This window comes from Serinus canaria, chromosome 13, assembly GCF_022539315.1.
Source record: "Serinus canaria isolate serCan28SL12 chromosome 13, serCan2020, whole genome shotgun sequence".
Lineage (NCBI taxonomy): Eukaryota > Metazoa > Chordata > Aves > Passeriformes > Fringillidae > Serinus > Serinus canaria.
The window spans coordinates 17092581-17117392 of record NC_066327.1 but is presented as its reverse complement, the minus strand read 5'-3'; the positions used below and the strand labels follow the sequence as shown (position 1 = coordinate 17117392).

The 24812-nt window shown below is 50.3% G+C and overlaps 2 protein-coding genes across 2 annotated transcripts in view; both read left to right on the top strand.

Annotated features, from left to right (window-relative positions):
• Positions 1-2679: 2679 nt before the first annotated feature.
• On the top strand, positions 2680-13543 carry ZCCHC10 (zinc finger CCHC-type containing 10). The gene is made up of 4 exons (XM_009091557.4): positions 2680-2920; positions 5398-5559; positions 8573-8614; positions 11757-13543. The coding sequence occupies exons 1-4, from the start codon at positions 2880-2882 to the stop codon at positions 12028-12030; spliced, it is 519 nt and encodes a 172-aa protein (XP_009089805.1). The 5' UTR covers positions 2680-2879; the 3' UTR covers positions 12031-13543.
• Positions 13544-14844: 1301 nt separating this feature from the next.
• AFF4 (ALF transcription elongation factor 4) overlaps positions 14845-24812 on the top strand; it is a 48467-nt gene continuing 38499 nt past the window's right edge. Inside the window, exon 1 of the mRNA XM_030229368.2 lies at positions 14845-15161. The gene's annotated coding sequence lies outside the window, so the exon portion shown is untranslated. The remainder of the gene's footprint in view (positions 15162-24812) is intronic.

Sequence of the window (24812 nt, the reverse complement as noted above, 5' to 3'; positions counted from 1 at the left end):
CTGAGGGCGGCAGAGATCTCGCGAGAGCGCGGGGCGCCCGGCGGGGCTGAGGGCGGGCGGTCTGGGCGGGCTTTGAGGGCGCTCGGCGCCTTCTCCCTTTGCCAAAATTTTTTCCTTGCGTCAGGAATGGCAGAAAAAGGCCATAAAGGCACAGCTTGGCAGCACTGCAAAGGTCGCTGAGTTGTGCCCTCGGTCCGAAGCGGTCGATGCCACAGAAAAGTTGTTTAGTGAAACTTTTTGCTTGCCCGTGATGTAAGGACCTGAGGGTGACAGGTGCGGACGGGAACAGCGCACCCACCATGAGGTGTAATGATACTACAAGTACAGTCTCTGGAAACACAGGTTTTGCAAAAAAGGACTTTAACGCCTCCTTAGAATTTTTCGTTTGTGATTCAGACATCACTTGAAACGTCCAAGGCCAGGCTGGACAGGATTTGGAGCACCCTGGGATAGCAGAAGGAGTCTCTGCCCATGGCAGGGGTGGAATGGGGTGAGCTTTAGGGTCCTTTCAACCCAAACCATTCTGGAATTTGGCATTCTAATTATTCCTGAATTACAGCAGAAAGCCCAAGGCTGGTTTTGATGATCCCAGGCTGAAAATCCAAGGTGTCATAATTTGAGAAGTTCCTGGGACATTCCATGGTCCCAGCAGTGGAGGGGGCATGGACAGTGGAGCTACTCCTCTTGGGCAGTGTGAAAGTTCTGCCAAGGGAAGCATTTTGGGATGAAAGCATGAGGGATTGGTGGATTCATCCTAACACAAACCTAACCTTGATCTGTGAGTTTCGTGAAACTGAATGTTTAGGAATACTTTTAATTCCATGATGAAACACGCCAAAGTGTGCGTGGCAGTGCAGGGTGTCACAAACAGAGTGCCTTACCAGGGCCCTGGCACTGTATTTACATGGCTGCCCCTTGTTTCAGGGACACAGAACACACACCCACAGACACTCACTGGTGCAGGCAGGAGGAAATCCTGCTCCAGAGCCATTGCCTGCCTCAGCCATTCCACTCTGGCAGCTGCAGTGGGTTGGGAATTGCCTCAGGAATTGCATCACGGTGCTAATGATATGATATTAATGAAGTGTTTGACCTCGGGCATCTTTGTGATGCCTTCAGTTTGAGCTTTCCTATTTTCCAGACTCTGCCTTGGTGAATAACTCTGAACTCCCTAGAAAGTGTCAGCAAGGTCTCCTCCCAGCTCAGTCCCACAGAACAATCCTTGTCCAGCCCCAGCACCAAGGACACCGCTGCAGCTTCAGCCCAAAGAGTGCAAACAGAAGGGAATGGAGGAGAGCAACCTGGGAGGGTGGGACTGCATCCCCTGGAGCTGGGACTGGACACTGAACCCCAGCAGGGAAATGGAGCCAAACCTATCCAAGGGGGAGAACTCATGGCCAGGAGTCCATCTGGGGTGGAGCCAGGGCCGGGCTCTGGCACTGCCCAAGGTGTGCCCTGTGAAGGGATTTCCATAAAAACCTATTTATTGCTGTAACTCTGCCCAGCCTCTGCTCCAGGCAGCCTCTCAGGCATCACCTGAGCATAGCACAAGGTGCCAAGGAACAGCCATGGCTGCTGCCCTGTGTGGGGAATGTGGTGCAGCCACAGCCCGGGAGCCCAGCTTCCTTTTAGGATTTTTACTTGGTTTTACCAGATGGAGCCAGGGAGCAGAGCCTGGTGTCAGAGGGGATCAGAGTGCCCCGGAGTGACCCTGGGCTAGCACATGAGCCTGGGACTTGCCAGGGCTGCTGCCCTGGGCACGGGAGAGAGCTGGGGGAGAGGGGCCCTGCCAGCCCCAGCAGCCAGTCCTGGCCACACTCTGTTCCTCAGAGCATCCACCCTGGGCTTCATTCAGGCCTTGGCTCACTCTGGGTTTTGGGCACTCCTGACCCCAGACCTGCCCAAAACTTATTCATGATAAATCCTTGCCTGGCACACCCAACACCCTCCTTTCCTGTGATCTGCAGAAGAATAAGATCTGTGATTTCTCTGGAATCCTCCAGCATGGTGCGTCCCAGTGTCCTCTCAGAAGCTGCAGCCTCAGTTTACAGTTGATTGCCATTCCAGTTCAGTCTCGGAATTCATTAACGCCAGCCAAACAGGACCACGAATATGACCTTAAAATAATCCCTGGCTGCTGTCTGTCACAGGCTCTTCCTGGGGCTGCTGGAAATAGCCCTTACACGTCACCTGGCCCAAGGCTCACTGGCCTATTCTAGGATATTCAAATAGGAGAGGGCTTTGTGATCCCCTCTGCTGAGGGATCTGCAGCCCCAAGCTCTGACACAGACAAATCACATCACAGACCACCCAGCTCTCAAAATCCCACCTCCCTCTGCTACCAGCATTACCCAGGAGCTGTTTCCACCAGTTCAGTTAGGTCAGGAATTTGCAGAGAAATAAATATTAAAATGATAAATTTCCTTTTCTTCTGGTTTCACAGCTTTCCATCAAACCTGAAAGAGAATTACATATCATGGGTTTCCAAATTAATCCAGCAGAGCTGGATGACTGCCCACCGAACAAACCGCAAAATATCCAGGACAGGGCCAGGGAGAGGACAGGGACAGGGACAGGGACAGGGACAGAGAGACACGAAAAGGGACCGGCTCCGGGCGCTGCAATGACACGGCGGGAGCGGCAGGGGCGGTAGAGAGGGAAGGCAGGCAGACTCTGCCGCTCTGGCCGTCGGAGGGCACTCTCTCTATGGTTCAGGAGGTCTCGCTCTCTATGACCCTGGAGGTCTAATTCGCTATGACCCCGGAGGTCTCTATGGCGGCCGCACCCTGCCCACAGGGCCGCATGTCCCGGCATGCCCCGCGGCCGCCACTAGTCCCGCCGTTCTCCTCGGCGGCCTCACTTCCGGCCCGGCCGTTAAGATGGCGACGCCCATGCACCGGCTGATTGCCCGCAGACAGGCGTGAGTGGGACCGGGGGGGCCGCGCGGGGCGGGCTCGGGCTGAGGAGCGGCGGGCACTGCAGGGGCCGCGGCTCCCGGCGTTTTCCTGGCGCTCTACGGCCTCCGCGCCGCTGCGCTCTGTCTCGGGAGGGGGCGCAGCTTGGCTGAGGGGAAACCGCCCCAGAACACGGTTGGGGCGAAACGGTGCGGCCTCGGGTGTCGGTGCACGGCCGGGGCTTGGACTCGAGGGTCGCGTTGGGCCCTTTCTGCTCAGGGGGTTCCGCGAGAGTGGCGGTGCTGAGGCTAGGGAGTTGTTGGCCTTGGGCGCTGCCGTGGGGAGCGTTGGGAGCGGGAGCGGGGCTCGGAAGGAGCTCCTGGGGTCACTTCCCTGCTCCTCTTCGCAGACCCAGCAGTTCAAACGTGAAACGGTAACCTTCAGGCTCGTGTTGTTACGATGAGTTTGCGGAGATGTCGGAAAGGCAGAGAAAAGCCAAGCGGGCGACTCTTGCTTAGATGGGGGTGTTGTAATCCAGGAATTCCCTCAGCACCGAGGGGATCCGATTACAGAGCCCTGGAACGAGGAAACCACACTTCTGCTTTTCTTTTTGTGCAGCAAATGTGTGTCCCACCCGTGGGGTGCTGGCATTGGTTTTTCAGCTCTTTGTTGGTTTGAGTGTTGTTTTTTTCCTTAAATTAATTTATTTCTCTTGTTTAAATTTTTGCAGTGTGGGATTTTTGCCCAATCACAATGTGCAGAATGTGGTCAATTTCTTCATGGTTTAGTAGTAATTTCTGTTTTCCAGTGGAAAGTAACTTGTGATTTCAAAGTGCTCCTGGAACACATGTTCTTTTGAGTTGCTGTTTTATTGGAGTTGAGGACTCGTTTTTAGCTTTGATGTCTTTGTGCTTGCTGGGTCTGTGTTGAGCTGTCCCTCTGCTCCAGGCCTGGGGTCACTGATCCCTGCTCCAAGTTTCCTTCAGTTCTGTGCTCTTTGTTGCTGTCAGACTCATTCTCGTTGGTGCTGCTGTGCTGTTTGTAGGGCTGCAGCTGCTGAGCAGGGCTGGTGTTCCCCTGTTCATTCCTTGGCTTTAGGGCTTTCTCCTGACCCTTTTACCTCCCGTGGGCTCTGCTGGGGTGAGCAGTTCTGCAGCCCCGAGTCTGGGGCTGTTCCTGTGGGCACAGCTGGGGAGGGGCTGAGGGGACAAATACAGGTTTGGGTTTGAGTTGAGGAGGGGGAGCCATCACTCTGCTGATTGTAGCTGCTCTGGCCAGGAGGCAAAGGCAGAGCCTTTTCTGCTCCTTCCCAGCTATTGTGGCTCCTGCCCAAGGCCAGGTTCATTGTGCTCTGCAGGGGAGAGTTTAATCAGATTTTCGTGCTGCTTTAGCTGAGTATTTCTGAGGCCTGAGGATGAAGCCAGGTGCTCTGCATTGAGAAAGGGATGAATGCTCAGCACAAGGTTCCCTGCAGGAACTGGCTCAGACAGTGGTGGCTGAAGCTGAGGGAGAAGCAATTCCCAGCCTGGCTGGAAAGAGGGGAAATGCTGTCTGCTGGTCTCTCACTTCATCCTCAGACATGAGTCTGGGAGCTTCCTAGATCAGCCAGGCTGCAATTTCAGAGAGTTTAGATGGGCTGGCCTTGAAAAGTTCATGTTTTGGTGCTTGGAACAAAAACTGAAGGCTGCAGGAAGAGACAGCAGTGGCAGGGAGCTGAAGTGGCACAGCCCTGAGCTCAGGACTAATTTTGGCTGTGACCTTGGGCAGCTCCTGGGCTGAGTGAGTTCCCTTCTTTGTAAGGGAGGAGAGCAGCTGGGACAGGAGGAAAAACAGCTTTGTAGAACTTCAGAAGAGCTCCTTAAGAGCTCCAGCATGAAAACAGGAGTATCTTCTCTTCCCTGATATCTGAAAATGCCCATGGGATTTTAGCAGAGTGAGAACTGGAATAGAGTGTGAAATGTTCCTGCTGCTGCTGGTGTTTGGGGACATGCAGGCAGGGAGCAGGAATGAGCAGGAATCTGATTGTCCCAAAGATAAACCTTGTGCCAGGCTTTACCAGCTCCTGGCTGGAGCTTATTTGGGAGCCTGAGAGCCTCTCAGAGAGTCCTGGGCTCTGGGTGAGAGTGTGGCAGTTTGGGACTTGGGTGTTACATTTCAGGAACTGGAAATGAAGCTGCTGCTCTTTGTTCTAAACTAGAATTTCTGTGATTTCTCTGGAACCAGAACCACCTGCAGCAGAGTTGGATAGCAGCAAAGTGAGCAGTGTGATTGTTCCCATGGTTCCCATGTGCAAGTGTTTTAATTAATGAAGATCTGTCTGCCTGAATTCTGTGTCTGCTTGGTGTTACTGCCCATGTCCTGATTCAAAAGAAAACCTGAAGCACCTGTGAACATCTGGTTTAATCATAGCTTGATTAAAGCTGCATGATAAAAAACTAAATATTTTTTCCTTGGGTAGAGCAGACCTGGAGTGAGTTACTTATGCAATTCTGCATTTTTCTAGGGAGGCAAACAAGCAGCATGTGAGGTGTCAGAAGTGTTTAGAGTTTGGCCACTGGACGTATGAATGTAAAGGGAAGAGAAAATACCTGCACAGGCCTTCAAGGACAGCTCAGTTGGCCAAAATCCTTAAGGAGAAAGAAAAGCAACTCCTCCTGCAGCAGAGGTAAGACTGGCAAGATAAAATGTCTGGTTTGTGATTGAAATAAAAGATGTTGTCCCAGACCATTTCCTGTGATCTTTTCCTCCAGACTGTGGAATGTGTGCTTGATTTAATGTTGGAGGTGATTTGTGTGTTAGGTGAATTATGTGCACTCAGGTCCCAGAGAATTGAAATCAACATTTTAATTTCATCAACACCTGCTCATCTGAAATACATTTAAAACTGTTTTGGCCTGTCTGAAACAGAAGCCATGCACTGAGCCAAAGTTAAATCAGTTGGAGCCTTTTTGGTAGTGGAGCAGGGGCCTGAATTCCTTGCTTGTTTGATTTCATGTTTCTGTGCTGTCCAGGCAGTGAGAGCTGTAGATTTATTTCTAGCAAAGCAGCAATTCTTGCCCTGTGTCCAGATCTGCTGCTCAGAGCTGCAGTTAAACTTGGCCCTGCTGCTCCCTGGGAGCTGCAGGGCTCAGACAGGTGAGGGAGAGTTGGGTTATCAGCTTTAACCAAGCCTGAAGTGAAAACAGCTCACTGAATTGCACAATTATTTCCTCTGGTGACAGCCCAAAAGTGGAAGGAGCAGAGAAACCTGAACAGAGCTCTGCCTGTGGCACCTGATTTCCTTTCCCCTTTGCCCTGGGAGTGCTTTAATTCTTCCCCCCAAGTTAATAATTGTTTTGACAAGCTGAAGTGATGCAGCAGCTCAGTTTTGCATGCAATTCCATGTGCCAGGGTCCTTTCTATCACTCCAGTTTGGGTTTGGGTGTTGCAGAGGGACAGACAGGGTCACTCCCAGTGCCACTCCTTGCACCTGGAATTCCTGAGGCTTTGGCCAGGTGTCCTCAGGCACTGCCCCTGCCAGGATGGGAGGTGGGGAGAGCATTCCCAGCTTTTGCCCCTGCTGGTGGCACAGGGAGGGGTGGGAGCTCAGGCAGGCAGGGCTCCTTGGGCTCCTCAGCTGTTCCAGCCCAGCAGCAGTTCTGAGTCACAGGGCTCAAACCCTGCCTGCAGTGGAGACTCATTAGCTTGGGAGGAGAGTGATGTAAAGTGATTGATTTTGAAATTAATTCTCATCCAGTGAGTAGTTGTGGAGTAATTAGAGTCACCCAGTGTTGTAGATAGATCAGCAGTGCTTGGACTCTGACACTTGGCTCCATTTGGAGGCAGAGTCTCTTCAGAGACTCAGGATTTCTAGGCTAAGTTTGAGTTGAAGGCTCAGATTATTTCCTTGTTGCTTTTCTGCCCCTATTCTGATGGATTCTGCAGGTTACCACTGGAGGATGATGAATTGAGAGTGAAATTCCTCGTTCTGTCCTTGGGCTTGAACCTGATTGTGGGATCATTTTGTGTGGGAGTAACAGGACTGGCCAGTCTGGCACAGAAGGAGGTTTGGGGCTCTTGCAGCGAGGGGCAGGTGCTGGGGAAAATCCTCTTGAGAAAGAAAGCCTGAGCAATCCCCAGGAGGGAGCAGTGCTTAATCTGCAGTTAAACCTGGCCCAGCATTCCCGGGGTGGTGTCGTCATGAGCTCCTCAGCTGTGCCAGGAGGATCCTGTTCCTCAGCTACCAGGGCTGCACTTGCAAGGATGAAGCTTTTTCTTCATGGAGAAACAACTTCCTGGGTCACACTTGTGGTTTCTGTGGCACTTGCTTTGGGAGGTTCTCCTTGCCTTTGGAGAAGTTGGGTCTCCCACAGGTCTGCTTTGGCCAGCCTGTGTCACCACCTTTAAAGAGCCACACAGGAATCATTAACCAGAAGGCAAACCCAGCCTAGAAAGGTCAATATTTACCTCTGACAGCCTCATCCAGGCATTTCCAGCATGAACTCCTTTCCCAGTTGTTCCAGGCTCCCTGTGCTTGCCTGGTGTTGGCCCCTCTGGTGGTGTCAGGGAGCCCCCAGTGCCTGCCAGCCTAGAGCAGGGCAGGGAGCAGGAGGAATGCTCACTCCTGGGGCTGTTGGAGCTGGAGGAATGCTCACTCCTGGGGCTCTTGGAGCTGGGGGAATGCTCACTCCTGGGGCTCTTGGAGCTGGGGGAATGCTCACTCCTGGGGCTCTTGGAGCTGGGGGAATGCTCACTCCTGGGGCTGTTGGAGCTGGGGGAATGCTCACTCCTGGGGCTCTTGGAGCTCTGAGCCCAGCCCTGAGCTGGGTTTGTGTCTCAGTTTATGGAGGGAGTGTCCAGAGCAGGTCTGGCCTGAGCACAATGGGAGCTCCTGGAGTAACTCTTGAGTAACCCATTCCTCACACACGAGAGGGAGGCACTCCCTGAGCTAGGTCCTGTCTCCTCAAAGGTGCTGTGGGGTTGAATTCTGTTCTCACAGTGACTCCTCCTACCTGGGACCCCCTGGTTTCCTGCAGAGGGTCTGAGGCCTTAGGAATATAAATATGGATGGGAGGGTTGGAATCTGAATATCAGAGAGTCTTCCCCTTGCTCACAGGAGAGTGTGGGGAGTCTGGAGAACTCTTGTGTGCTGATAATGTTTTCATACCTTGTGTTTGAAAATAAAAAATTGGAGAAATCTCATTTTTCTGGTGGAACACAAAGAACTTTCTTCTGTGGCACCACTAAAATCTTGTGAGGGAATGAACCCTTGGGAATCTGACAGACACACAGCTGGAAAGCATCAATCTAAATGGACTTCTGTTTCTTTTTGCACTTGAAAGAAATGTGAAAGCTACAGACTAACTCAAGCTTTTACCCTTGATTCCAATCAATTCACTTATTGCTAGATATAGTTACACACAATTTCTTTGTATCCTTTCCTCTTGTGCCTTTTGCATCCCAGCTCCTCCCGTCTCTACAGAATGGTACAAAGGGGAGGGCAGAGCATAAACAGCACAGAAAATCAAGGGTGAATTGCTGGGTTTTCCTCCCCTGGCTCATAGGTGGGTTTTGCTCTGCTTTGCACAGGACTGAGCTGCCCAGTGCCCTCTGAGTATTAAACTCAGCCTCAGTGTGCTGCTATCTATTCAATTTTCCTATTGCACTAATCAAAGCCATTATTTCCCCCCCTTAATTAGCGCTGGAGAAAGTGCTGCAGAAAAGAAGACCAAGAAAAAAAGGTATGTGGGGACTGGTGGGGTATGTGGGGACAGGTCCCTGCCCTGGTGGGGACTGGGCCCTGCACTGGCTGTTCCAGCAGGGCTTTGGGAGGGGGGCTGCAAAAGTCAGCTTTGCAATTGGTTTTGCTTGTACTGCTTTGAGGGTGTTACAGATTTTGTCTGACAGGCATCTGGAGAATTTCTACTCCTCTCTGTCCAAAATCTCCCAACATTTTATTCTCTGTTTTTCTCCTTGCTGGTTTTCCTCCCCCTGCACGATCTTGCTGTAGGAATAAAAGTCTTCCCATTTCTGCCTCAGAGTCCATCAGGAGTCTCTGAAACAAGACTGGCACGGGGGTTCTGGCCTCTGATTGCTTCTGCTCTTTTCATTCCCTTCTCCTGCCAGTTCCCTCTCTCTCAAGCTTTGTCTAGTGGATGAAATAAAACATCTTAAAAAGCCCAACCCCAAAACCAAACAAAACCCCCTTGATCCCAAAGTAAAGCAAAAATCCAGGAAATGACCCTGGCCCTCTCCATGTCCTGGCTGGAGCCAGGAGCTCTTTTGGCATTGCTTGTACTTTACCTTGCAGTAATGTTTACTTGGGAATTTGCTTTCTTAGCAAACGGAAAGGAGGAGCAGCCAGAACTGTGGCTGTGACACTGCTGGAGTGGTGCTGGGAGTTTTCCACCAGGGAATGTCTGTGCAGTAACAGCCCAGCATCTCCTCCCCTTTAGTGTCACTCCTGTGTCCCAGCCTGATCTAACCCAGTTTTCAGGAGGTGTTTAAAGGCCAGGCCTTTGCTGTGTGTGGCAGGCAGTAAATAAGGCAGAGCAGATCTTTAAAGTGTTCTTTATTCCAGGCTGTCCTGTGGAATGTGGTTTATTGGAATGGGCTGTCTCAGTGTGTTCTAGCAAAGGCTGCTTTCCCAAAAGTACCAATTTATGGCTGGAGTTGCTCAGGACTGGTGAGATCATGAATTTACTGGTTTTGAGCTGGGCAGCTCAGGCCTCTTCCTGCCTCAGTCTCCTCAGACACTGCAGCCTTTGCTGGCATAATTATTTACAGAGTATTTGAGCTCCAAACCAATGCAAAAATGGACAGAGCAAAAGGGTTCTTGGGGAAGGGGAGTGGTTTGGGCACTTTTTCCTTGAAATTTTAAAACTCTTGTAAATTTGAATTACTCTCCTGCTTCTATGCAAGCCCAGAATAATCCATCAATAGAAATTCCTTTCCAGGCAGTTTGCTATTTAGATTTTTATTATAACATGTGGAGGATCCAGCATTTTTATAAGTTCCAGATTTAAAATAAATCTGTAAAAGTTTGGGTTGTAGCAGGAGGAGCACGAACCTTTTCCACAGTGTGTGTTTGTTTTGATGTAAACACTAATAAGGGAGCTCAGGCCTAACCAGAAAAACAGGCTGAGGCAGAGCAGCTGCTGCAGAGCCCTGTGACCTCAGGTGACAGAGCCACCTTCCAGGTGCTCCTTGGCCTCAATGTCCCACCCAGTATGCCTGAATTCCCTGCTCATTCCCTGCTCTCCTCAGGCCCAGCTGTGGCTGTGCCCACAATTGTGGCTTTTGGGTGCCAGTGGCACTGGAAACCCCTGGGGTGTCAGAGCAGAGCAGGGACAGCCTCGGGGACAGCCTGGGCTCCAGCAGGGGCACAGAACCTGAGGTGTACTCTTGGAAACTTGTCCTGAGGAGGATGAATGGTACCTACTGTAAAAATTCTGTGCTTTCCCAGAGGTGTGATAAACCCCACAATCTTAGATCACCAGCCTACAGGCTCTGCACTGTCACACTCCCAGATTGTATTTTGAGTTTTGCTGTCCCCATCTCCATCGTCTGCTGTCAGTACCAGCAGCCCATGTGTTGCCTCTCCTGAGAACAAGTTCCTGCCTGTTTCCTCTGGGAGAGGCAGCTCTAAGTGCAATATCCTGATGTTTCTGGGAGTGGGTTTTGGAGCAAACCTAAATACTGTTTGTCCATGGATTGCTGCTATGGGTTCTGTGAACGGTGATCAGGAACAGCAAGTTCAGAGTTACTCAGGGGATCCTCATCTTAGAGCTGTTTTTCCTCATTTATTTTCCTCATCTTAGTGCTGTTTTTTCCCCAGAAAAGTCAGTGTTGAAGCAGCCCTCATGGATTTATCTGTAAGGAACAGTCGTTGTGTCTGCACACAGAGACAGCAGATTACAGATGTATTACAGAAACTTCAGTGCTTTGTGGCTTCATGCACACCCACGTTTGTCAGCTGACAGGGCTGATATGATGAAAAAACCTCACCCTCTTCAGTAACCTTAACACAGGCACTTCCTGAGCTCTTACATTGAACCATCCCTCTGATAAAAAATACTGCATTAATTTTCTAATGGGAACAAGATTCTGCATTATCATAATTTGCATTTTTGGATGCTCTTTGATTGACTTTGGTGGGAAGGGAGGTGAATCAGTGTCTTGTACTTCAGGGAAAGATCTCTGGGAGAATTGAATTGTACTTTCTTGGAATTCCTATCATCCCCCTAAATCAGAGATGTTGGTCTTGAGAACAATGGCCCCAGGAAGGGCTGAACATGAAAAAAAAGTGCAGAGCATACAGAAATCCTCTTTGCTGTGTTCATAATTCTGTCTTAACCTTGGATTGTTTCCACCCTTCTCCACCTGGAAGACACAAGCATCCTGTAGTGGCAGGTGCTTTGGGTTCTTTTGCCAGGAGTAATCTAAGAAGTTTTTGCTGGGAACAGCTCTGACCTTGGTGAAATCTCTGCTGAAACCTCCCCTGGCTCTTGCAGTGGTGAGGCAGGGACTGGGCCTGGCTAGGTCAGGGCAGTCAGGCCAGCAAAGCCCCTGCTCAGGGCTAGGAACCAGATCCTGGCCAGCTTTCCCTCCCTGCCCCTCTCTGCTGTCCTCCTGGGTTATGTCAGGTCCTGGGGCCACCCTGCCATTGCTCAAATAGTCCAAATCCACTCGTCCAGGAGTGGAGAAGGGAGGGGAGGGCACAGGGATTCATCTGAGATGGTGAGGCCTGGAAATTTCGATGGTGAGATGTGGACATTTTCAAGGCAAGTAATTGATCTTTGGATTGTTGCAAGAGAGCAGAGGGAACGCTCTGTGTGTGATGGGCTCTGGCAGGGCTCTGCTCAGCTCTTTGTTCTCCCTCAGGTCCAAGAGTGTGACCAGCTCCAGCAGCAGCAGCAGTGACAGCTCAGCCAGTGACTCCTCCTCTGACAGCGAGGACTCCTCTTCCTCCTCCTCCTCCTCCTCAGACAGTGACAGTGAGGACAGCAACTCCTCCTCCTCCTCCTCCCCCTCCTCCAGCAGCTCTTCCTCCTCCTCCGACTTCGAGTCGGATTCCAGCTCCTCCAGCAGCAGCAGCAGCAGCAGCACCGACAGCAGCTCTGAGGATGAGCCCCCAAAGAAGAAGAAGAAGAAATAGCTGGGGAGGAGCAGGACTGGTGTGGACTGAGTGACATTGCCCTCCCAGGGGCTGGAGCACATGGCTGCCAAGCACTCAATGGTCAACATTTCTACTGCTCCCATTTTTAAGTGTTCTGCCTAGTTGTTCGTAGGACATGGAAGGTATTAAATGGCACGTGAGACTTACTGAGAGAGTATTTTTGTGGTTTATCCTTTTATGGAAGATTTTACTTTTTTAGCTCCAAAAAAAAAAAAAATCCTATCATCAGATTTGTTTATAAGAGCTAAAGTCCAGTAGCAGCTAAACCTGGATGTTTACAGGCTGGAAAGCAAAAGCTTTTTTTTTTTTTTTTGTTGTTGTTGCAGATTATGCTGTGCATCATGTACTGTTCCTCTGTTACTGTTCCTCTGTTAATGACAGCTTCACTTCCATTGAGAAAAATCCTCTAAACTGTTAAAAGCAGAAGTTTTCAGTGCTGCTGTGGAGCTCTGGCATTGTTGAACCTGAATGCCCAACGTGTCCCACACAGAGCCTCCCATCTCACTGGTGACAAACAGGCTCTGTGCTGCTGAGCTTGTGTTCCAGTGGCTTTTCCTGATGCTTCCAGGTCCAGTCTTAACTGCACCACCCAGCTGAGCTGTGTTGATTTGTCCCTGCTGAGTGTTGTGCTTGTCCTGCCTACAGGCTCTGGGCTCTTCCTTGCCCTGTGTCCTTGGCTGCTGTGTTGGAAGTGTTTGTAAGACACAGGGCTGGTGTTGGAGAGCAGCAGCTCAGTGAATTGGGGCTGCTGCTGCTTTAGGAGTTTCATCTTTGTGCCTTTTTTTGTAAATTCAGTGTACCCCAGAGACGAGGGCTGGAGTGGGTGTCCGGCAGAACTCCATCAGAATATTCCCATCTGTAATATGGGCAGCAAAACCAGAGAAATAACTACAAACAGAACTGGGCACTGTTCTCACTGGATGCTCGGTAAAAAAGAGACTCCTTGAAGTAAAGGGCTCAAAGGAAAGTGTTCCCCTCTGGATGTGTTTCCCAGGAATGTGTGAAATGCAGCATTGCCAGGCTGTGCTGAGGGGCAGTCTGCAGGAATCCAGTCATTCTTTGATTGTAGGACTGGCCCTGGAGAAGCAAGTGAGTGCAAACCCCACAAACCTAACAAAAGCAGATCCAAACATGCTGCAGAACAGGGATTGCTGGATGGCGTGTGGGAATTATTTGGTTTTCTGGTGGATTGAAGCAGTTGCTGTTAGTATTTTAATTGGTGATGCAGTCTCCTGAATTTCTTATTGTTGGAGTGCCCTTTTGGGGAGGGGGCATCACTTGTGGAAGAATTCCCAATATCTTGGCTTAGGTTAAATACAGTAACTAAACTATTTTTTATATTTTTATGGAAAGAGTAGTGTGTAGACTTTGGAATAAACTGTGCTTATTTAAATGATTGAAAATCCCCATGTTGTGTGTCTGTCTGTGACCACTCCTGTGTTTTACAGAACACGCTGCAGGCTGTAAATAAAACTACCAGAAAGGTGTTCAAGTCTTGTGCAGTGGGTGTGCCATTTAATGGAAAAGTGAATCAATTATTAAGCACTAGTTGCTAAGTTGAGGCTTACTGCAAATATCTAAACTATTTGTGGTGTTTGTGTGCAGGTTTCAGCTGGAGTTGCCCTGGCATTCCCTCACATAGGGGCAGGATTGCTCCCCGCAAACTTCTCCAGCCAGAAGTCCTTGTGTATCAAGATAAAAAAAAAAAAAAGTTTAGTTTCAAATACAATGTTTATATTAGTTGGTGGTGGTTTTTTTTTTCCTTCTTCTTGCCTTTTCTGGTTACTTTGTCTCTAGGTGTTGTTATTTTACAGAGTAACCCCCCAGCCTGGCCAGAGCCTTGCCCTCCTACATCTGCCAGTGCCTCACTTCTGCTCTGCTGGCGGATGAGGAGTTTTATAAAAGCCCTGTTAGCCAGGAGTGCCTCCAGGGCCTGCCCTGTTTCATCCCTCCCACTCCGAGCAAAGCTGCCACTGCTCATTGCGGGGGAGCAGCTGATGCAGCCTGGCAGGAAAACAGCCTCGGGAAGAGCTCTCACCTCTCAAGGAGAAACAGGGGAGCAGGAGCAGGGGGAGACAGCCCCATTTCAGAGTGCAGGGCTTACTAACCCAGCCAGAAACAGCCTTCGGGTGTCCTGGGTGCAAGTGCACTGCACAGTCCCTGTGGGGTAGTGCACTGCTTTATTTCCTTAGGGAGGAGTCTTTAATAAATGGGAGCTTCTCCAGCGAATGGATTTGCCTTGTGAAATTCTGTTTGTGCGAGCTGGGCCTTTACCAGCCCCTGGGACAATGGCTCCTGCCTGAGCTGGGCCTCACAGCCTCCTTTGTTCAGCAGCCGTGTGTGCTGCACCCTTGGCACCACACCAGCAGGGAATCCCAGAGTCCTAGCATGGTTTGGGTTGGAAAGAGCCCAAAGTGCCGCCAGCCAGTGCCACCCCTGCCATGGCAGACACCTTCCACTGTCCCAGGTGCTCCCAGCCCCAATGTCCAGCCTGGCCTTGGGCACTGCCAGGGATCCAGGGGCAGCTGTGCCAAGGCCTGCCCACCCTCCCAGCCAGGAATTCCTGCCCAGCATTCCCGCTGCTCCCGGGGCTCCTCCCGGGGGGGCCGCGTCCCGCTCGCCGCCGCCAGGGGGCGCCACGGCCGCGGGGGCGCTCCCCGCGCGCTGCCCCACGTGACTCTCCCGCCGCCGCGCGAAGGAGGCGGGGTCGGGCCCTTGCCACGCCTCCTACGCGCGCTCCGCCGGGGTCACGTGGTTTTCTCCGCGCGTCACGTGATCGGGGCGGCGGCGGCGCGCGGGGGCCGCCGGGAAGCGCCAGGCGGGACCGGGCCGGGATCGGGATCGGCACCGGGACCGGGCCCAGCGCAGCCCCGGCCGAGCCGCGGTCCTGCCCGCGCCCTGCGAGCCGCCAGCCCGGCGCCGGCCCGCCATGGACCGCCGGGACCCCTACGGAGCGGCCGCCCGCTTGTGAGCCGCCCCCCCCGCCCCCGGGCCGGGCCCGCCCCGCGCCTCCCGGCGCTCCGTGACTCGCCGGCGGCTCCTCGGGCCTCATCGTTCGCCGGTGGCGGCAGCCAGGAGATGGTCCGGGCCTAGCGGAGCGGCCAGCGCAGGTGAGCGCGGCTGGGCCGGGCCTCCCGCCGGCAGCGGGGCCGCGCCGCCCCCGCTCCGGGCACTCCCGGGACATCCCGGCCGCCCCCCGCGGCGGAACCGGCGGGCCCCCGGGCGGGATCGGCCGCTGCGGGCGCATCTCCCGCCGGGAACGCGGATTTTGCCGGTCGCGCCCCGCGGTGACACCGTGCGGAGGGCGGGGGTCCCTCCGGGAGGCACCGCCGGGGCATTCCCGGCACCGGGACCCGGGCTGGGCTGGGTGCCGGCGGGGCCGCTGCGCTGCCCGCCCCGGTGATGGATTTAATCCTGTTCCGGTAATTGACGTCAGGGCTTTGTTCCTTCCCCTTTGCTCTCGGCAAGGGTTCGGGGCCGGAGCCGCTCCGGGACGGGCCGCGGGGCTCGGGGGGCCCGGGCGGGGCCCGCTGGTGGCACCGGCCTCGGGCAGGGCAGGCAGAGCCGCGGCTCGGACACACCCGGAGCCGGGGGGGCTGTTATGTAAAGCCTCCTCCCCGGTGGGCTTACACCGGGCTCGGTGAAGGAGCACTCGCTCAACAGTCCTGCACTCTGCGCTGACTTTTCCCCTTTTTTTCCCTTTCCCGATGAACAGAACAAAGCCAGCAGGTGTTGAGGTGTGTGGCCCAGTATCGGTGCCTTCAGTGCTGTGTCTGTGGTTGTATTCTGGACACCGGCAAGTGGTTCACTGAATTTTGGGGCAGAGCTTGTGCCTAAACCCTGCTCACAGCCTGGGCAGGTGCTGCACGATGGAAAAGGAGCCTGAAAAGGGGCAGGTGTGGGGCCTGCCGTGCCCCCAGCTCATCTCTCACCTCCTCACTGCCTTGTCTGATCATTTTCTCAGCAATACTGGTGGTTTTAAACATCCCCGTGTTTTCAGCCAGGCCCCCAGTGGCCCTGTGGGACGGAGCAGGCCCTTCCTCAGTGTCCCTGAGCTGGTTCTGCTCAGCCCTGTGTGTTTGTTTGTCACCTGGGCTCCCTTCCAGCTGCTGATCTCTCAGGAGTATTTCTAGTTCCTGGCATTCCTTCAAAACTAGTGAATTCTTCTCTCAGGTCCCTGGCAAATGGGGATTTGCACCCTGGGGGGTTATTGCAAAACAGGGTCTGGTGAAGTGCTTTGCAGGAGTGGTTGTGCACCTGATTGGTCCTTTCATGGCTCCTCTAATGAGGAAAACGTGATTAAACTGCTGGCCTCGAGGTGTGGGACAGTCCCAGTGTCACAATGGAGTTACTCAGTGGTTGGACTGGGACTGGGGCAGGTCTTGTTGGTCAGGAGCAAAAGGGAAAATTTATTTTTTGGCAGTATTAATATCTTGGCTTTATTAGTGTGTCAGTGTTGATTTTTGGCATTTGCTGCCTCCTGCATAGTGTGTTTGCAGCTCTGTGTGAGAGCAGACTCTCCTGTGTTCAGGAGTGAGACAATCCTGGAATATCCTGAGCTGGGAGGGACCCACAGGATCATCCAGCCCAGCTCCTGGCCCTGCACAGCCCCAGAATCCCACCCTGGGCATCCCTGGAGCAGTGTCCCATTCCCTGGGGAGCCTGGGCACTGCCCAGCACCCTCTGGGGAAGAGCCTTTCCCAAAATCCCCCCTGACCCTGCCCTGGCCCAGCTCCAGCCCTTCCCTGGGTGCTGTCCCTGGCCCAGAGCAGAGATTGGAGCTGTAGCCCTCAATGAGCTCTGACCTCAGGCTCCTCTTCTCCAGCAGAACAATCCCAGTGCCCTCAGCGGATCCTTCTTGGTCCTTCCACACCCTTCCTCATCCCTATGTCCCTTCTTTGGATGCTATCTTTTTAAAATCTTTTTTCATATTGTGGCAACCAAAAGTGCCCCCAGGACTCGAGTGCAGTTTAACAGCAATGAAGGAAAAGAGTAGATTTTTAACTCTGATCTCAAAAGCTGTCTCAGGTCCCTGATATTTCCTCTAAACATCTCTGCAGTTCTTGTTTTATGACTTTTCTCCTTGTCTCAAACATTGAGCGAGTGAGACTGAGCCCCTGGGTAAGTTTTTTTGTGAGAAGCCACACAACAACCCAGAAAAATAATTCATATTTATGTGTTTAGCATTCTTGCTAGTTCTAGTGACCTGGACTTGATAAACCACGATAAAAGCCAGTGAAATATGGTGTGGATTTCTAGGATGGTTTTTTTAGGAAGCTGGAATGTGCAGATGCTTTTGCACGGTTACAGCCCAGTTCTTAGTGAGAAGATGCCACATTTCTGTCTGCACAAACCATGGAGTTTGCTTCTCGAGGGCCTTGTAGATAAAGAGCTGCAGCAGAAGTCTGTCCTGAGGCTGCAGCTGGCCCATGACAGGGTGGCATTTGCCACAAGTTGCTCCAGTGGCTGCTGGTGGGTGTGTGCTGCCCCGGTGGTTTCCAGCGTGGGTGCTCCCGTGTCGGATGTGACTAAGGGCATACACAGTGACCTTACTGACTGAGACAGCCCTTGGCATCTTCTGCCTGGCAGCAGGGACTCTGTCACCAGGTGGTGGTGGAGCTGCTGTCATCGTGTCCCTCACTGCATTTCCAGAAGCTGCTCGTGACTGTTCTGATGCCTCCCTCCCGTCCCTTCCTGCTCATCCTCTCGCTTTGGGAGTTTGGTCATCATCACTGCTCTTACTCTTTGCTCCAGATCATCAGAAGTTTGCAGTGCTGAGGGCAGAAATACTGAGAGTTGAGTCTTGAGAGCTGAGCCAGGAAAGCAGCACCTCTGCCATGGGCAGATTTGGGCATGTGGAGAGAGCTTGAGCAGCTTCCAAGAGGCTGCAGCAATGTGTGTGCTGAGCCGGGAGCAGTGTGAGTTGCAGTGTCCTGTTTGGAGTCCCCCTCTGTGAGGATGTAGGAATAGTCTGGAGTTTTTGGTGACTGAGGTTTCTTTTCTGTGGCAATAATTGTTCTTGGCCACATAATTTCAGTTTGTTACTCACCTGTGGTTTGTTCTACAGGCCTGTTTCCTTTCTCTCGCTACTATGTCACAGTTATCTTCAGCAGAGGCTCAGAAATAACTAAATTTGAGACTAGGTATCTAAACTTGTTTAGATTAGATCTGCAGGAGGAATCCTTCCCCGTGAGGATCTAAGGGCCTGCCCAGAGCAGCTGGGGCTGCCCCTGGATCCCTGGCAGTGCCCAAGGCCAGGCTGGACACTGGGGCTGGGAGCAGCCTGGGACAGTGGGAGGGGACAGTCCCTGCCACGGCAGGAGTGGCACTGGCTGGGCTTTGAGGTCCCTTCCCACCAAGATCCCCTGTCCTCCTTCACCTTCAGTGTCTACCTCAGAGTTTGTACCCAAACCAAACTGAGGTTGGTGTCACCTTCTCTGAACTGGGGGAACAGAACACCCGAGCTGTGGGGAGGTGGAGGGGCTGTAGGATGAAGAGGGAATGTCTGGAAACGAGTTGAGAAACTTTACCAGATTACATTTAGCTAGAGCAGGGTTAGATTTTTGTAAAATATCTTGCTAACTGTGTTAAACTAAGAAAATAAGCAATCAAGTTCATAGAATTGCAACAGTCGAGATGAAAGAACTGGTGTGGCAGTTACTCTTCTGTGGCAGGATGAGAGCAGTGACTCCTTCTCTGCAGTCACTAATGACTAAGGAGATGCTCTGCAGCTTGTGAAATGACAGGGCTGCTGTCACTGCTTGGGAAATCCAGTGCAGCCCCTGCTCCTTCCTGTCACCGAGGCACAGCCAGCCCCGAGTGCTGCAGCTGTGCTGCTCTCCCTGTGCCTCTCTCCTGCAGGAATCCACTTTATGCTCTTGGAGCTGCTTGCACTGGGTGCCAGCTGAATGAGCCCTTGCCAGTTTGGAGCAGTGCTGGTGCTCTCTGAGGTGGCCTGTGCTCAGAGCTCAGTGTGGCACAGCTCCTTGGGGCTGGGCCAGCCAGAATTCCGTGTTCCCTGCAGCTGGAGCTGTTGGCCTGGTGCACTTGTGTGTCCTTCAGGGTCTGCCACTCCCCAGGCTCTCAGACTTCTACTGCTTCCCAAGTTTCTTTCTTCAGCTCTGAGTTTCAAGCCCCCTTTTCCCTCACTCAGTCTTTGCTTGGAGTTTTCCTTGGGTTGTCTTGTCTCGTGTTCGTACTGGGTTCATTAATTCCTGCTGATGAATGTAAAGCCTGGGTTATGAACTGCCAGCAGCACCAGGTACCAGCAGGAAGAAAAATCTCCTTGTACTCCATACTGTACAAACCTGGAATAAAGAAGTTCTTGCCCTGAAGTCTTGAACTAATTTTCTTCTGTTAGCAGCTCATTAAGAGAAATCTTCCTGCTCATCTTTTTATGGAAAACAACACCTCATGAGGCAGCTCAGAGCCCCCTTTTACTGCCTTTTTTTTTTTAACAGTTCATCTTAGTTTTTATTCATGTCACATTTATTGATAAATTAATTGAACTTGCTGCTTTCATGTTTCATAATTAAGCATGTAGAGTGTACTTTTACTAATGTGCAATGCTGTAGTGATCATGTTCTCCAGGAGAGGCTGGTTTATCATTCCATGTCTCTCCCTGTGGGTAGGTGAGCTCCCCTGCAGCCCCACAGCAGTTTCTGACTGTTCCCAGTGCTGCACTGGCAGCATGAAGGGGAAGGAGACCAGAGGCAGGACAATGGTGTGCTTCTCTTCAGGGTGGCTCTTTCTGAAGGATTGATGTTCCCACCTTGTTTGCAGTTTCCAAGAGCAGCTTGAAGCTGTTTGTCCTTTGGGCTGGACACTCCCCTCAGCTTTTCAGCTCGGTGGGTTCCTCGTGGAGGGGCAGAAATGAGCAGAAATGGGGATGGTTGTGCTCCTCCTGCAGCTTCCTGAGGGTTGGGGATGTCAGAAAAGGTCCCAAACCAAAGCAGATCCCAAACCTTCGAGCTTTTCCAACTCTGTAACCTTTGGTGGTAAAATGGGAGGGCAGCCAGGTTTTGGTGTCACTTTGTCATCTCCTGGAAGTGGGGGCAGGCCTTGGTGCCTCACTGTCATACATCACTTCAATGACAGACATTTTCCAGTTTAAGAAGAAAAATAAAGGATGTTTAATTTGCAGAATCAGACACTGGGAAAACAGTGTTTGTGATCAGTGACAAGTTAAACTCCTGAGACAGAAGAAACTCTTTCCACTTGTGCTTAGCTGGGATTCTAAGATTTCACAGAGTTAAATTGTTCCAGAGTAGATATTTCCCTCAACACTTGGTTCCTGTGGAAATTTCATGCCATTGAGCAGTCATTCAGTTTTTTACTTAATTTTCCTTTGAAATTTCTAATGTTCACTTTCCTTGGTGTGATCCTGTTGAAGGTATCTGATTTAAATGAGTGTCAGATATTTTTATTGGTTTTCTGCTATATTTTTATATCAATTAGGCTTCCAAAGCTGTGTAGTCCCCTTCCCATAGTAGAAGCTGTATTTGCCCATTCCTGCTGGCCTGACTATAAAGGCTCAAACCTGACCATAACTGTCCAGCTTTGTGCATTCACATGGAGATTTTTTGTATCTGCATTTAATTTAATTTCCAAAAGACGTTAAAGAGATTTCAGTGATGGAAGTGCTTAAATGGTTTTAATCAGGCTTTGATGTGCACAAATCATTAAAGCGAGGAGGATGAAGAGATCAGAGTCCCCAGTTCCCTTTGTGTGCCTGGGCTGCAGAGGAACTCAGGGAGGAGGAAGTGTTCAGGAAATCCCAAAGGCACAGGACAGGGGACAGCAGCCTCAGGCTGGATATTGGGGAAATTCCTCCATGGAATGGGCTGGAGCCCATCCCTGCCTGGCTTTAAAGGTGCAGGTGGCACTCTGGGGACTTGGCAGTGGGAATGTTGGACTCAGGGAACTTGGAGGGCTTTTCCAGCCCAAACAATTCTATAATTCTGTTTTTCCCACAGGGAAGGGGAAGAGCAAGTCAAAAAAAGCTACATCAAAATGGGAATTTGGGTTGTGTGACGTGGTGCATTTCGTGGGCAGAGGAATAACCAGAGTTTCTGTGGAAAAAGAAAATGATTTGAGAGATCTGCCAATGTAACTTTCCAGTGTTGCATTACAATTAACATAAGCATTTCCTTATTTAAAGATAATTTTAAAATTGTTTGGTCAAAATCCAGATTTGAAAACATTAGGATGGAAATTTCAGAGAATTGAATATGGGAAACAGGTTGAAGAACTTAAAGGAACATGTTGTAACTTCAGCAAGTTGTCATGTGCTTTGACATAAATAAAATGAACCTCATGGAAATTGCTGAGTGAAAAATGCTGGATTTTACAAAGATCTCCTAATATTATTGTATTTTTGTAACTTCAAGAGGCCTTGAAGCAGGGAGTTTGGCCAAGAGGAGGTTAAATGGATTCATGTACTGATATTTTTCCGTTCTCCTGGTGGGTTTTTTTTTTTTTTTTTGGTTTTTTTTTTTTTAATGTTCTGAGTTGTCCTCTATGGAACAGAGCTTCTGAGAGTTTGTTTGTGTGTTTTGAGGAGGTTTTTCTGTTTGGGAGGGAGGTGCTGTGTTTGTTTGACATTTCCCATTGAGCCTTCCAGTTCACCTCTGACTCTCCCGGGTGTGGAGCTGCTGGAATCCCCCTGGCTGTGGGTGAAAGGCACTGTGGCCACATGGAATATTGCTTTCAATTGCCTGGTGAACTTTGGGGTTTCTAGTGAATGAATTTATTTTAAAATTAATTAATTTAGATTTAATTTAGCCTTCTGATGCTGATAGGATAAATTAGCATCATATTATAGCATTGATTTGCCATGGTGGAAGCTGGTGTTTGGTGTGAAGCAGCCTTTAAAAGATAAAGGGTGAAAAGGTTTTTCCTGGAGCAATTGCTTGTGCTGAAAGAGCACCACTAATTATATTTAATGAGCAAAAAACACAAGTAAGGGCTTTGCACGGTGACACATTCTTAGCCATAATTACCAGAAATATGTTTTAATAGGAGAGTTTTAACAAGTAGTCTTCAGCTTAAATTTGTTAATCACTAATAACCTCCTAAAAACTACTTTCTTCAGTTTTTTTTCTTCAGGATTTTTACTTCAGCTTTCTTTTTTTTTTTTTTTAGTGGAAAAAGTTGCATTGTTTCCTGGCCACGTGAAGCAAGGTCCATGCTGAATTGGCATGCAGAAATGGTTTTGTTTGTTTTTTCTTATTTATTCAGAGGAATGTTTAAATCCGTCCAGTCATGATTTGCTGACAGACTGGAAGCACAAGATGGTCAGAAATGGGTGGGGTTTAATCTTCATTGCTATTTTAGAGTAGGAGATTTGGATCTCATTAGCTGCTCTAATGGGCTGATTCCTTGCTATACAATTTATTTCAATGCATTATTCAATTTTTTAAAATTATTATGTGTGACTCTCACTATGAATAGTGAATCATACCTTAAAAAAAATTAATTTGAACTTGTGCTTAGAAGAATCCCATTAACTGAGCCCCTGGCTGGGGTGTCCATCAATGCCTGGTGCCTGCTGAGCTGCAGCTGGTTTGCCCAGCACAGCCTGGAGCTGCAGCAGTTCCCACCATGGAATTTCTGTGGCATTGAGGCAGTTCTGGCTCTTCCAGAGACATTTCCAGGCTCCAGCTCTGACCCAGCTCAGTGTGAAGTGGCTTCTTGCATGAAGGGTTTTGAAACCCAACTGAATTTTGACTCAGCTTTTGCAATGTCCTTGTGTTTGTCTTTACCTTCGTGCCACAAAAAGCTGAATTTCTCTTTCTGGTGGCAAAACTCACCGAGTCTCCCTGGCTGGAAGTGAAATGTGTTGGTAGAATTCTGTGTTTTGTAGTTTATGGTGTTTTGGTTAAGGGCCACAGCCAGAAAAGTGCAAAAAGTTGTAAGAACTTTGGGGGGAAAAAAACCCAAACAGCATTATTTTGGGAAAATATGATGACATTTGTATTAAAAGAGTTTGTACAGCTAAATTAACATTTATCAACTGTTTTCCTGAGGTAAAAGATACCTCACTAATGCCCCACTAAATACTCAGTGGGGGCAGAAATGTGAATGTTTTTCTGAATCTGCTCAGGGGGATTGTAAAGTACAGGTGGTATTTAGTAGGCAGGATGAAAAGTGAAAACTTTCCAAGGTTTTGAGCAGTGTTTGTTTGGAAGCACAGCACATCAAAGCTGTGCCTTTCCTGCTGCATTTCAGCCTCCCTCTGTAGAGAGTTCTGGGCCCTTCCTCTCGCTTCCAAAGTTTTTTGCTTTGCCTGCAAGTCTTGAATGCTCCTCTTCCCGAGGTTTTTCCAGAGTTTTAACTACTCTGTGCTCTCATCTTCAGCGTGTTGAAATTGAAAAAGAAAGTTTGAAGGTACCAGGAAGCATCCTAGGTCTCAAAGCTGTCGTGTTCTGACAGCAGATTTTAGACAAGTAGGAAATGATGCTGAGTTTGGTGAGCCCTTTGAATGCCAGTTAGGGCTGAAAACTGGGAGGGAAAACTCATGTTCTCACTTCTCTGGTACTCAGAATTGTGGATTTTGTGAAATCTGTAAAGCAGTCCCAGAACTGCTGCAGCTGCTGGGGGGAGCAGTGCCCTGTGAGAGTTGAAGCCAGCACTTTTGAAAAGGTACAGATAATAATGAATTGGTGCTAATGCAGAAAATCCATGGCTGCTGCCCTGGATCCACCCTGGTGGCTTTGGGGCTTCCCCTGCAGTTGTGCTGGGAACAGCCTGGACAGATTTCCCTTTAGGCCTCTCACTTGTTCTGTGGCTCACCCCCAGTGGGTTCCCATGGTCCTGGGGAGAGTTAAATCATTGAGCAATGCAGTTTTTAATTCTGGTTGCCCTGCTCCCCAGCATCCTCCTGCTCTTCCTCCATCCCTCACAAGCTCATTGCAGAGTTATTATCTCAAACCCTGTGTTCAGCTGAGTGGGGATGCAGCACAGGGGGTGAACCTTGGTCACGATGGGAAGTCCAGGATAAATGTCCTGAGAGACAGTGCATTCCTGATCTTACACCAGGGCTGGAGGAGGTGACAGCTAAACCAGGCTGAAGGGTCTGACAAACTTCTCTCTCCTTTCTTTTTCTGTAGTTGAGGTGGGAGAAGGATGTGAACCTTGAGTGTGATTTTCCCTTTTGCCTTTTCACTCTTGGTATAGATGGCACCTCATTAAAACCTTGTCTGCTGTTTCAAATCTTACAGGGAGCAGATTTATCTGAGAATTTCTGTCAAGTGAATACTTTCCTAATCCTTCTGCCTCAGAGTTCATAGCACTCAAATGTAATGATGTCTTTTATGAAAGTAAATTATTGGGAGGAAGTCAGAATGATAATAGCCAGATTAATGTTAGATGTCTGAATAACTATTGCTTAATAAAATCTAAATGCCAATTGTCTTGGCTTCAAAGTTTAAGCAGATGGGCATGTAGGCACAGGAATTGGGTTATTAAGTTTCTGCCCAATTAAAGGGCAGAAATTTGTTGGGAAACTGTGTTAGAATATGCTTTGGTAGCCTGTGTGGACATGAAAGGATTGCATGTAAAAATGTTGCATTTTTGATGGTCCATCTTTGCACTGGGGGAATTAAAGACTCTCCCAGCGATGGAGAGTGGAAAAGATGGGGAGGATGAGGATGTCCTTGGCTGAGTGGGAGGTGGAATTGGGCTGAAGTTGGCTGGGAAGTGACCCTCCCTCTGCTCCCTGGCTGTGCAGAGAGGAGGAGGGAGCAGGGCTCTGCTCTCAC

Coding starts and splice junctions, on each gene's coding strand:
- ZCCHC10 (XM_009091557.4), top strand. CDS start 2,880: ATGGCGACGCCCATGCACCGGCTGATTGCCCGCAGACAGGC. Junction 5,560..8,572: donor CAACTCCTCCTGCAGCAGAG/GTAAGACTGGCA, acceptor CCCCTTAATTAG/CGCTGGAGAAAGTGCTGCAG. Junction 8,615..11,756: donor AAGAAGACCAAGAAAAAAAG/GTATGTGGGGAC, acceptor GTTCTCCCTCAG/GTCCAAGAGTGTGACCAGCT.